This window comes from Notolepis coatsorum (genome assembly GCF_963971535.1).
Source record: "Notolepis coatsorum genome assembly, chromosome: 2".
Classification (NCBI taxonomy): Eukaryota; Metazoa; Chordata; class Actinopteri; order Aulopiformes; family Paralepididae; genus Notolepis; species Notolepis coatsorum.
This window is the reverse complement of record NC_140166.1, coordinates 186,196,958-186,210,392: the sequence shown is the minus strand read 5'-3', so window position 1 is coordinate 186,210,392 and position 13,435 is coordinate 186,196,958. Positions and strand designations below refer to the sequence as shown.

General features: G+C 46.5%; 1 protein-coding gene across 1 annotated transcript in view; it reads right to left on the bottom strand.

The window, feature by feature from the left end:
* fsd1 (fibronectin type III and SPRY domain containing 1) overlaps positions 1–13,435 on the bottom strand; it is a 16,940-nt gene continuing 3,505 nt past the window's right edge. The window contains exons 4-13 of the mRNA XM_084337794.1: positions 11,272–11,373; positions 10,090–10,112; positions 9,511–9,632; positions 8,045–8,254; positions 7,325–7,423; positions 4,938–5,085; positions 2,827–2,909; positions 1,871–2,122; positions 1,472–1,560; positions 1–140 (exon numbers count right to left, since the gene is read on the bottom strand). Coding sequence (XP_084193920.1) covers positions 30–140; positions 1,472–1,560; positions 1,871–2,122; positions 2,827–2,909; positions 4,938–5,085; positions 7,325–7,423; positions 8,045–8,254; positions 9,511–9,632; positions 10,090–10,112; positions 11,272–11,373 — 1,239 coding nt within the window. The 3' untranslated portion in view covers positions 1–29. The remainder of the gene's footprint in view (positions 141–1,471; positions 1,561–1,870; positions 2,123–2,826; positions 2,910–4,937; positions 5,086–7,324; positions 7,424–8,044; positions 8,255–9,510; positions 9,633–10,089; positions 10,113–11,271; positions 11,374–13,435) is intronic.

The window sequence follows — 13,435 nt, the reverse complement described above, 5'->3', positions numbered from 1 at the left end:
CTGGCGTCCAGCTGGCTGGGGTGGAGGGTTTAGGTGAGGCTGGCGTTGGAACTGCTGGTGCCGCTGTTCTTCCTTTGGCCGCTCTGCACCACATTGGGAACCTGAAGGCCCGTCTGAACAGAGAAAGTACCGTTCCACACCTGCAGGGGGCAACAGATGACCAGTCAAGTAAAATATGACCACCTGATATAAGTAAACCACTGATGGATCACATTTACCAATAGACAAGATATGATGTCATTATCCATGTACCATAAGCCTAGCGTGGGTACATGCAAAGGAGAGTGTGATGAGGGGGTCATCAGGGCGGCGTGTGGATATGTCATTGGGTTAATCAAGTGGGCATCTCCCATCATGGATGCTTCATTGAGTTAAGCCCACAATACCTCCAGAAGGCTCTACAGTAAATGCATCCCAGATCTACACCCACTCACAACATATACCAACCTTCATTACTATGCTACGATCAACCTCCATACAAAACTCAAAAATCTAAATGATGCAGGCCCCAAGAGCCACCGATGCTAAGCTGTAAGGGTAAGGCTACAAATAATGCTATTCTGAGGGCGGCTGATTGGCGCAGTGGGCAAGGCGCTCGCCACTAACGCAGGAGACGCTGGGTTCGAGCCCAGCTCTCGGCGTTGCTACCGGCTGGCCGGTCGTTCATACTAATATGTGGGGCGGCGTGGCTCAGGGGTAGAGCGGGTCGTCCAATGATCGAAGGGTTGGTGGTTCGAATCCCGCTCAAGCCCATGTCCATCCCACTGCCGTTGTGTCCTTGGGCAAGACACTTAACCTACTTGCCTCGTATGAATGTGTATGCATGTGAATGAATGTTGGTGGTGGTCGGAGGGGCCGTAGGCGTTGATTATTCGCCACGCTTCCGTGAGTCTGCCTCAGGGCAGCTCTGGCTGCAATTGTAGCTTACCACCACCGGTATGACTGTGTATGAACGAATAATGGACTCTGTAAGCGCTCTGGGGTCTCTGGGGTGTCACGAAGAGCGCTATATAAATCCAATCCATTATTATTATTATTAATACAATTTGCAAGTGTTAGAGGGTGGGAAAGCCGGTGGGTGGGGATTGGACGTTGTGGACAGCGACTCCTACAGGTCGGTGCGGCGGAAGCAGGAAGTAGCGGGGGCAGCGTGAGCCTCCCACACGTTACTCCTCGCCACTGAGAGTTCGAGCTGTTGCGGTGAAAAGATGCGACAGGCTGCCTCCTCGTGTACCGGAGGGGACACGTGATGCAAGGCTTCTGTCCTCACTGCAACCGACCTGTGGGAGGCATAGTCTAGCAACGTTCAAGACAGGGGAGGGAAGAATTGGATAATACGAAATTGGGATGGGAGAAAAATAGAAAATGGGGAGAAAAAGTGGATAAAAAAAATAAAAAAAATAATGCTATTCTAGGTTGGAAATATATCAAGAGATCTAAGACAGACAAATAAACAGTGACAGTCTCTCACCATGAATGCTGGTATGACTGGCCCTGGGAACTTGGTTCTGAAGGTGTGCATCAGCTGCTTGGTTCTGGCATTATAGAAGGACAACATACCTAGACAGAAAGAGGGGGGAAGAGTCAAGCTATTCATATCACGGAAATTGCATACACAGCAATAGTCAGAGTAGATTGCTGCCCCAGTTGAAACATTACAGATCTCTTTAACCCTTTCACTACCACACTACTGGTTGTGAAAGGGTTAACCCTTTGTCACGTGGCAGTGAAAGGGTTAACCATCTGTATTGCCGCGGTGAAAGGGTTAACACTTTGGTAGTGTGGCGGGTGAAAGGGTTAAAAGTTTGCGCTTACACCTGGATAACCACAATGGAGCTCTTATAGGTCATCATAACACCGGCTATCTCACCTTCCTCATAGTTACAGTACACCCCTACACGGTCTGGGATTGGACAGTCCAAGGTCCGGGCCTTGTTGTTGTGCTTGGCTGTGAGGCTCTGCTGGAGCCAGTTGTTGAGGTGGATGCACCAGGAGGCGGTGCTCTTCCCCAGCTGGTCAAAGCGACCCAGGCTCCGCAGGGCCAGGCCCACAGCAAAGGCCTTGCTCTCCTTGTCGAACCGCACCTCCCAGTACTGCTGGCCCGCATCAATGATGGTGTCAGCTGGGGCATCACAAGGGACAAGAAATGCGTTGATGATTATGCATAGTTCAGTTTGGTACAGGACGGCCTGATCCAGAACGTCGTGGAGATTCACTCTTTTTATTTGTTGAAATGTTTAGCAATATGTCTGTCAATTTAAATTCAGCTTCATTGTCCCAAGAGGGAAAGTATTTAGGAAGCCAGGTGCATAGAAACACACTATACATAAAAACACAATACAAGACAACGTAAATATTCATAATACATCCATGCGTGAAGTTAACAGATAGTATCAATATGACCCATAACAGGCCCATAAAACACTATGTAGGACTCTGCTGTTCTACCTACCTAACACTGTGTAGGACTCTGCTGTTCCACCTACCTAACACTGTGTAGGACTCTGCTGTTCCACCTACCTAACACTGTGTAGGACTCTGCTGTTCTACCTACCTAACACTGTGTAGGACTCTGCTGTTCCACCTACCTAACACTGTGTAGGACTCTGCTGTTCTACCTACCTAACACTGTGTAGGACTCTGCTGTTCCACCTACCTAACACTGTGTAGGACTCTGCTGTTCTACCTACCTAACACTGTGTAGGACTCTGCTGTTCCACCTACCTAACACTATGTAGGACTCTGCTGTTCCACCTACCTAACACTGTGTAGGACTCTGCTGTTCCACCTACCTAACACTGTGTAGGACTCTGCTGTTCCACCTACCTAACACTGTGTAGGACTCTGCCGTGAACCTGTCTCTGCCGATCCGAGCAGTAGGAGCTCTCTTTGGAGACATCAGTGCAGCCCTGTGGGGAGAGGAGAGGAGAGCACGGCGATACTCGGAGGTGAGATTGTAAACATTGCAGCAGCATTTTTTTTTAAACTGAATCCTACGTGATAATCAGGCATGAAACTTGACTGATGATGAATGAATGATCATTGCATTTATATAGCGCTTTTCTAGACACTCAAAGCGCTCCCCACAATGTAGGGTGGAAATTGCCTTCTTCACCACCACTGGTAGCACCCAACCTTGGGCTACGCAGGCTCAATGGCCACCATACACTGGCACCAGGCACACATCACACTACACAATGGCCGAACGGCTCAGGAGACAGGGATTGATGTCAGCCAATTAAGGGGGAGGGATGATTAGGTGGCCTTGATGTCTGATTGGGAATTTTGGCCAGGAATGTCTGGGAACCCCCTACTCTTTGCAATAGGCTCCCTGGGTTCTTTAACAACCGAATTCAATCAGGGCCTCAGTTTAACGTCTCATTCGAAGGACGGTACGGCAACAGGGGCATTGTTACCATTGTTACCAGAGGACAGAGTGCTTACCAATGTGTTCGGTGTCTCAAGAGCTGATCCAGCGGAGAGCAGACCTGCAGTGAACCACAGACGTCGTTTCATCGGGTGTTTGTTGACCAAACTCGAGGTCACTTGAAGAAATATTTGTATGCAGTTCACTAGAGGTCTGCTGCTCTCTGTTTCTCCTGGAGCAGATGCAACCGAGCTCTCGAGATACAGAACACATTGGCAGGTTTTTATGTCCGATTATCACATCCAAACAGAACAATAGAATTCAGGTTAAAAAGAATTGGCGAAATGCCCCTTTAACTCATTCAGAGCCATGGCCCTTTGACCATATTAGGGCTAGCGTGCCAGTAAGGAAGTCAATGGGAGGTCGGGGAAATTTGCGAACGCCTAAACAATATCTTAAATTATGGCTATGGGTCTAAAACACCCCTCGCTTATCAAGGACTTGCTTGCAGTCAACATGTACGAAACAGATAGTTTTTTCATTGGTACATTTCCGTTTTATACCGCTTTGAATACGAGTATAGTTTTGGAGATTTTGGAGAATTCCAGAGAAATCCGCGATAATAGCCCTTTACTGGAATACACAAAACACGTTGTCATTTTTCGGCTGATTTATGAATCGTTTTCAAATAAACGCTAGATTATCGATAGTATATGTGTACTTATGCACGCTAGAGAAGCGGGCTGAAAAATCTATTATCCATGCCGTGGATACGGCTAACGTTACGCACACACACACACACACACACACACACACACACACACACACACACTGCGATGGCGGTGATAGGAACATCTGATTAACCCAAGACTGGTAACATAGAGTCCTTACCTCAGATCAGATGTTCTGCAAAAAGATTAATCCAATTCCTGATAGCCATTCCAAATATTGATTGTGTTTATTGATCCAACGTTATAGCACCAAAACTCATAATCGAAAGCTGCTCCGAGCCTGATGCACAGTCCCATCCAATCCAATCCAATGATGTGCAATACCATCCGGGAGACGATAGGCGGCGGTATTTGCCCTTTTCGAGCTCAGACCCATTCCCAATGATAACGTCAGGCTGGATGGATGAAAAATAAATGGATATTGCTAATAAAAGAAATAACGATTAAAACCCGAGTTTTCTGGGTTTTAATGTCGGGTTAATGTCGGACTATAATAATATCTGTATTTCTGAAATTGAAAAGCTGCACTCTGTAAGACTTTCAATTGTTTGGACGAGGACCACGCAGACTCACTCAACCACGTGCAATTACATGGAATAAGCGCGTTGAATTCACACAAGGTCTTTCACTTTTTACAGGACCAGCAATGAGGCAATGAGACTCAACCATTAAATGACATACTGTACTTATTCCACATAATTGTACCTGGTTGAGTCTACATGGTCTTCATTCCAGACGGTGAACCTTTAATGTTGGATAGTGAACACATAGAGACAGGTCTTCTCCAGGGCTATAAACCCCTGTTGTTCAGCAGAGGGATTAAAGGGGTTCATTCAGACCTGGCTGGGGAGTGCATGGGGGAGTTAGTTCTGTTCTTGTCCTTGCGGATCTCCTGGACCTTTCCTCCACTACTGTCCCATTCCACGCTCATGTCCTCTATCTTCAGGTTCTGATGGGCTGAACCAGAGTCCAGCTTGAAGATGAAGGCTGCGGGTCGAAATGAAGGCTTTATAGTGAATTCTCACACACTCACACACGCACGCACGCACACGAACAAGGACCAAAGAGATATTTACACAACATTTATCTCATGGAATTATTAAAGGAACACGCCAACTTTTTGGAAAATTTGCTTATTTGCCATCTACCCCGTTAAAAAAAAATTTGTATCCACTTTTTCTCCTTATTTTCGTATCGCCAATTCTTTTTCCCTTCAATTCTCCCCTCCCCTATCTTGAACGTTGCTAGACTATGCCTCCCACTGGTCGACTGTAGTGAGGATAGAAGCCTTGCATCACGTGTCCCCTCCGGTACACGAGGAGGCAGCCTAGGGCTGGGCGATATGGAAAAAAATCATATCGCGATAACGATATGATAATGTTATCATATTTCTCAATATCGATAATTATCGAATTGTTATAAGTATAATTTTTTATTTTTTTTAACAACAGATGTATGTTTATTTTGCAGCAATTCTTTGTCATTGCCGCCATCTTTAGTGTTACATCCCCTCACACTCCAGTTCTCAGGCTGCAGCTGGTTTAAAAGCTAAAGTAAACCGGCTTCTCTGCTGACTGTGGCTCCAGGGGAGTTGAACAGTTCTGGCTCTGCTAGTTTATTTTCGATCTTTTGGCGCTTTTTTGGTGGACAAACCACCGCACATGTGCACCGTGACTCGTGACTGGAGTCTAGTTCTGCTAGCACACATAGCCTACTGTGTACAGACGGTTTCAAACTGTATTTTAAATTAGAAAGCAAACAAAATAAATGGACAAGAGAAAAATAAATCTCAATTTGGTCAGTATTGTCATTTGGACAAGCAAAGCCATTACTTTAAGTTGCAGGCAAGAAAGACAAGTCTGTCCACTGTCTCTGGTTTTAAAACTGCCCTGTTGCAGGTCCAAAAAAAAAGAAAAAAATATATATAAAAAAAAAGATTTTTCGATTTTTTTTTATTTCGATATTCGATATCGATTATTAAAATAATAATAAGGCAGCCTGTCGCATCTTTTCACCTGACAGCGCGGTCTCTCGGTGGCGAGGAGTAACACGTGGGAGGCTCACGCTGCCCCGATACTTCCTGACTCTGCTGTACAGGCGTCACCCAACCGACCTGTAGGAGTCGCTGTCCACAACGTCCAATTCCCACCCATCGACTTTCCACCCGCTACCTCTGCCAATTGAGATAGTATGACGACTGGCCCAAGCCGCAGGCAATGCTGACTCCGGGAGTCGAGACCACAGCCTCTTGCATTGGTGACGAGCGCAATCTCCGCTATGCCACCCAGCCGCCTCCATCTACCCCGTTTTTCTAAAAACAACAGGGCTGTGGCCGGGTAGCACAGCGGACTAAGCGTCTGTCTACCACCGCAGAGGCACTGGTATCGAATCCGGCTGTCAGCGGTGCCTCCGGCTTGGCCGGCCGTCATACTGACACAATTGGCGGTGTCAGCGGGAGGGAAGCCGTGGGTGGTAATCTGGTCGTTGTAAACAGCGACTCCTACAGGTCGGTCAGGGCGCCTGCACAGCAAGGGAGGGAAATGGTGAAGGTAGTGTGACCTCCCACACGTTACACTTCACCAATGAGAGTCCGCGCTGTCAGATGAAAAGAGGCTGCTGGCTGTCTCCTATGTATCGGAGGAAGCATGTGATAGACTTCAGGGCTCCCTAGACGACCAGTGGGGGAGCGCACAACGACCAGGAAGGGGAGGGGGGAATTGGCATAACGACTAAATTGGGATGAGAGGAAAATACAGAAAAACAGGGGGAGAAAAAGTGGATAATTTTTTTTTTATAAAAACAGGGCTTTTGAGGTGATGAAATGGAAATCACTGCGCCCAGGCAGCAGTGGTTCTGCAAAAAGAAAATCCGAGTATATATCTGCTTAGAAAAATATTTCTCCATGTGGGAAATACACAGGTCACAACATGTTTACAGGAACGTCTTGGAGTTGTATTTGGAGTGTATTTCGTGACTGTTGGGAACTAGGCTACACTGGCACACCTACTTCCAGTGAATGACGCTAAGCTAGGCTAACGGTGCGGCTGTTCCCTAAGCCTAATGCATGCACAGAGAAGAAAAGCGTATCTGCTTGTCTAACTCCAGGGTAGATGGCAAATAACTAAGCTAATTTCCCTAAAAGTTGGTGTGTTCCTTTAAGCTATTAGATGGAACGATCTTATAACTGGCTCTGAACAGGTCAGAAGTATGCGTCCGACATTCTCACCGTGTGTCTCTAATGTGACCGGCTCTGAGAACTCTCCCGCCACGGCCTTGTTGCACGCCTTCACTCTGAACGTCATGTAGCGGGTGTCGAAGCGCAGCCCTGGGAAGAACGGCATGGCGATTAATAGTCCATCAATCATAACTTCGTAACACAGTACATTTACATTTTACATTTTGTCATTTAGCTGATGCTTTTATCCAAAGCGACTTACAACTTTTGTACGACAAATCAGCAGGAAGGGTACAACTCTATCAGCTGAGTAACAATGTTCATCAAAGTGTTGAGTGCTAAAATGTAGGTTAGTATATTAGGACAAGTGCACGACAGTAAGGTTAGTTAGGGTTATTATGTTTTAAATTTTCTTTTATTAATTTCAGATATTGATTGAAGAAGTGTGTCTTTAGTCGACGGCGGAAAATTGGTCGGGTTTCGGCTGTCCTAACTGTGGTGGGAAGTTCGTTCCACCATTGTGGGGCAAGGACCGAGAATAGGCGGCTTCTCTTTCATGACCCTCTCGGAGCTCCAGAAGATGCAGAGCGTATGGGTCTTGAGGGTGTGTAGTTAGAGACCATTGACCGGAGGTAGGCGGGAGCTGTTCCCTTTGCCGCACGATATGCCAGGTCGAGGGCCTTGAAGCGGATTCGTGCGGCAATGGGGAGCCAGTGCAGGTCTCTAAGAAGTGGGGTGACATGCACTTTGCCAAAACTCTCCTCCTCCTACCTGAGAGTGTGTGCTCCATCACCCGTATCTCCTCTAAGACCATCCAGGGGTAGTCCTCTTTGGCGCGTGGCGGCCCCTCGTGATTGGTGCGCCGATGTTCCAGAATATAGTGGTCTATCTTGCCGTCGGGTTCTGGTAAGGTCCAAACTACACTCACTGTGTTGTCACACACTTGGCACTCTGACATCTGGATCTCTGGAGTGGCCGGCACTGGGCAGAGAGAGCGGGAGAGGCAGATTGTTACACAACACTACCAAAACTGCCGTTCAGTTTCAGTTTATTTATTTATTTGCAATGCACATTAAACAACATTTCTGCAAATGAGTCAGGTTTTTTTAAATGCAGCCCTGCAGTTTCATTACATTTACCCAATTAGGTATCTGATGTCATGACCACCTAATCATCCCTTAATTGGTTGATATATCAACTCTTATCTCCCCACCAAGCCATTCAGCCCACTGTGTGTGTGTGTGTGTGTGTGTGTGTGTGTGTGTGTGTGTGTGTGTGTGTGTGTGTGTGTGTGTGTGTGTGTGTGTGTGTGTGTGTGTGTGTGTGTGTGTGTGTGTGTGTGTGTGTGTGTGTGTGTGTGTGTGTGTGTGTGTGTGTGTGTGGGTGTGTGTGCTGGTGCCTGTCGTATGGTGCTACACATTAGTGGTGGGGGAGGCAAGTTACCCTCTACATTATTAAAGGAAAACTCCAACATTTTGGGAAATTAGCTTATTTGGCATCTACCCTGGAGTTAGACAAGAAGATGCATACCTTTTTCTTCTCTGTGCATGCAGTAGGAGTAGGAAAACGTTGGGAACTAGGCTAATGGAGGAACCTACTTCCAGTGACTGACGCTAAGCTAGGCTAACGGTGCGCGTTTTCCTACTCCTACTGCATGCACAGAGAAGAAAAAGGTATGTATCTTAACACTCCAACATTTTGGGAACCCTGGAGTTAGACAAGAAGATGCATACCTTTTTCTTCTCTGTGCATGCAGTAGGAGTAGGAAGACGTTTGGAACTAGGCTAATGGAGGAACCTACTTCCAGTGACTGACACTAAGCTAGGCTAACGGTGCGTGTCTTCCTACTCCTACTGCATGCACAGAGAAGAAAAAGGGTATGTATCTTCTTGTCTAACTCCAGGGTAGATGCCAAATAAGCTAATTTCCCAAAATGTTGGTTTTCCTTTAAAGCGCTTTGTGTCCTAGCACCAGACAAGTGCTATATAAATGTGCTAATTTGTTCATTTATTCATTCAAAGGTTAAGTTTTAGGCATTTAGCAGACATCTTAGCAGTACACTTATCCAGAGTACAACAGAATTAACTCTTGCATCACCAATATTGAAAATAGCCACTATGTATTGCAACACGGGGCTGAAAGCACTACACCCTCCCTGTCTCTCTCTCTATGTTTCATTCACCCAGTCTCTCTATATCTCTACACACGTTTATTACTTGATTATCCCATAGTCTGACCTGGGAGGAATTTCATGGCCTGCAGCATCTCCCTCTCCTGGCTGAAGTCAACCATCATGTGACTCATATTGTCACTGGCTTTGGCCTTCAGGGACAGACGGAAGGCTGGGGCCATTGTCACGCTGTAAACAAAGACACACACACACACACATACAGAGGGGGAAAACAAACATATCCCATTATTCAAGAGAATCGGAGAACTGTGAGAACAGTGATTGGTGACTATAACACTGTTCACTAAGTAAGCACACAAAAAAAGACTATTAAAGTATATTTTATATGTTACTACCAGTCAACAGATTGGGCCGATCAACAAGCTAAGCCAGAGAGGGAGTAGCATTCGTACAGGGAAGGGTTGACACGTGATTGGTACAGGCTAGAGAAGACAGTTGGGGAAACACAAAAGGTTCCAAGCGGAGGGTTTTTCACAGTGCTTACTGTTTAGGGAAATAGGCGCTATGGCGCTGTTGCTGTTACTGCTACTATATTCGAACGCATGCAACGCTACGCCATGAGACGGTTCACGGGTTAAAAGGATGCTAGGGGGAAAGGGAAGCAATGGACAGCTGATTACTATACCTATCCTTAATGTCTTTGGCCGCCTGGAGAGAAGAAGCAGAGGAGGAAAGGGAAAAAGGGAGAAAGAAGAAGAGAGGAGATACGGAGGAGGAGGAGAACACTGAGTTGTGTAACCAGTCATGTTGTAATCCAATCGACTGTAACACTTTACATACAGCTGCTGGGGTTTGCGTTCAAATACCATACTCTAAAACTCTATACACAATCCATACTTATCTACTACCTACCTCAATCTATAGTCTATCTATATGACACTATATGATAGCAATGTACTATAACACTGTATAGACCATACATAAATGTATCTATATCTACTATATATATATGTGTGTGTGTGTGTGTGTGTGTGTGTGTGTGTGTGTGTGTGTGTGTGTGTGTGTGTGTGTGTGTGTGTGTGTGTGTGTGTGTGTGTGTGTGTGTATACCCACACTGTAGGCCTACACACTGTATATACTTGTATCTATTATATATACAGTGTGTATTATCTGTATGTATTCCATATCTACTCTTATTAGTTATACCACTAGCTAGTATGCTTCACTACCATAGTGTATTCATACTTGTATCACTGTTCATAATAATACTGTACATACATTAGCTTAGCACATTTACTCCGTAGCTTTGTCATATACTATACTCTACATATTCACATGTTACACTGTATACTGCCTATTAGGGGTGTAACAGTACACAAAAACCACGGTACGGTACGTACCTCGGTTTGGAAGTCACGGGTTCAGTACGGGTTTTCGGTACAGTGGGGGAAAGTTTGGCTTTCCATGTTCCACTCAGGGGTGATGTAGTGTGCAGTAACTAATTTTACTTGTAGGGCTGTCAACGAATATTCTATATTGAAATTAATAATAATATTTTTCTTATTATAATAATTATATTAGATTGTGAAAAAAACAGCCCCCGGTGGGCGGTCGTTAGTGGTTAACATACCGTTGTATTTGTTCGGTACACAGCCGTACTGAACCTAAGGTCCAGTACTGAAACGGTTCGGTACGGATACGTATACCTTTACACCCCTACTGCCTATACAGTATGCACTTTACTGCTACTTTGCTCTCTGGTTAGATGCCAACTTCATTTTGTTGTACTGTACTGTGCTGTGCTGTGCAATGACAATACATCTAGAAGGATAAATCTAATCTACAAATAAATGCATTGGCCAGTTACCTGTGTGAACGTGTCTGTCTCCGAGGAGCAGAGCGTCTGGTTGGCCAGCTCCAGCAGCTCCTCGGAGCTCTCCAGAGCCTTGGAGCAGGCACCCAGTTGATTCTGAGGGAAACGTCAGGACGGGCGTGAGGCGTGTTTTCCGCCAAAGTACCCAGAACCTTTAGACCAACACACAGTCAAGCTAGAACATCTTCCTTCTAATATAATGGAACTATTGTGTTCTCAGTGATGGCTGTGAAGACTAGAGGCATCGTTTTTGAGAGTCATGGCCCGGTCCTGAGGCGCCGGTGCCTTATGACAAGAGGGTTGTGATTAAAGACAAATATTAGAACAGTGAGAATAAATAGGTTTCAATAGTATATCCAAACCTTCAAAAGAAGGGGCCGCACACTCCTCAGGACAGATTTTGCTTTTTATTTGTTTGGTGCACAGCGCGTTTCGCTTCCGCTTCCTCAGCATTGTGCGTTGTGCACCAAACAAATAAAAAGCAAAATCAGTCCTGAGGAGTGTGCGGTCCCTTCTTTTGAAGGTTTTCTTCTTTTAGCTTTATATATATATATTCTTTTAGCTTTATATATATATATATATATATATATATATTGCAGTTTTTCCTCCCCATTTTCTCTACAATTTAGTTGTTATGACAATATGACAATTGCCATGTGTGTTACGGTCTTGGTCATTGCGCTGTCCTTCTGTCTGGGGAGGGTGTAGACCACTGACAATTGTGTTTGTTGGAACGTCTGACCAAGCCGGAAGTACCGCTACTGGGAATTGAACGCGGGTCTCTGTGGTGGTAGGCGGGTGCTTTTACCTCTACACCACCCAGCCGCTCTTAGTGCTTAGACCTCTACACCACCCAGCGGCAGCCGCTCTTAGTGCTTAGACCTCTACACCACCCAGCCGCTCTTAGTGCTTAGACCTCTACACCACCCAGCCGCTCTTAGTGCTTAGACCTCTACACCACCCAGCCGCTCTTAGTGCTTAGACCTCTACACCACCTAGCCGCTCTTAGTGCTTAGACCTCTACACCACCTAGCCGCTCTTAGTGCTTAGACCTCTACACCACCTAGCCGCTCTTAGTGCTTAGACCTCTACACCACCTAGCTGCTCTTAGTGCTTAGACCTCTACACCACCTAGCCGCTCTTAGTGCTTAGACCTCTACACCACCCAGCCGCTCTTAGTGCTTAGACTTCTACACCACCTAGCCGCTCTTAGTGCTTAGACCTCTACACCACCCAGCCGCTCTTAGTGCTTAGACCTCTACACCACCGAGCTGCTCTTAGTGCTTAGACCTCTACACCACCCAGCCACTCCTAGTGCTTAGACCTCTACACCACCCAGCCGCTCTTAGTGCTTAGACCTCTACACCACCCAGCCGCTCCTAGTGCTTAGACCTCTACACCACCCTGCTGCTTCTAGTGCTTTTACCTCTACACAACCCAGCTGCTCCTAGTGCTTATACCTCTACACCACCCAGCCGCTCCCCAATAGCATTTTCTAAAATTAAATAATCCCACCCAGAAAATAATTTTTTTTTTATCCACTTTTTCTCCTCCTGTTTTTCTCCCATCCCAATTTAGTGGTGCCAATTCCCCCCTCCCCTTCCTGGTTGTTGCTCGCATGTGCCCCCCCACTGGTCGGTCTCGGGAGGCTTGATAGATACTATCACATGTCCCCTCCGATACATGCGGAGTCAGCCAGCCACTTCTTTTTCACCTGCCAGCGCGGACTCTCATTGGTGAGGTGTAACATGTGGGAGGCTCACACTACCCTCACCATCTCCCTTCCTCGCTGTGCAGGCGCCCTGACCGACCTGTAGGAGTCGCTGTTTACAACGACCAGATTACCACCCACCGGCTTCCCTCCCGCTGACTCTGCCAATTGAGCCAGTAGGACGGCCGGCCAAGCCGGAGGCAACGCTGACAGCCGGATTCGATACCAGTGACTCTCGCGTTGGTGACGAGCGCTTAGTCCACTGCGCCACCCAGCCACCCCAGAAAAAAAATGTATCCACTTTTTCTCCTTATTTTCTATTTTTCTCCCATCCCAATTTCGTATTTCCAATTCTCCCCTCCCCTGTCTTGAACGTTGCTTGACTATGCCCCCCACTGGTCGGTTGTAGGGAGGATAGAAGCCTTGCATCACGTGTCCCCTCCGGTA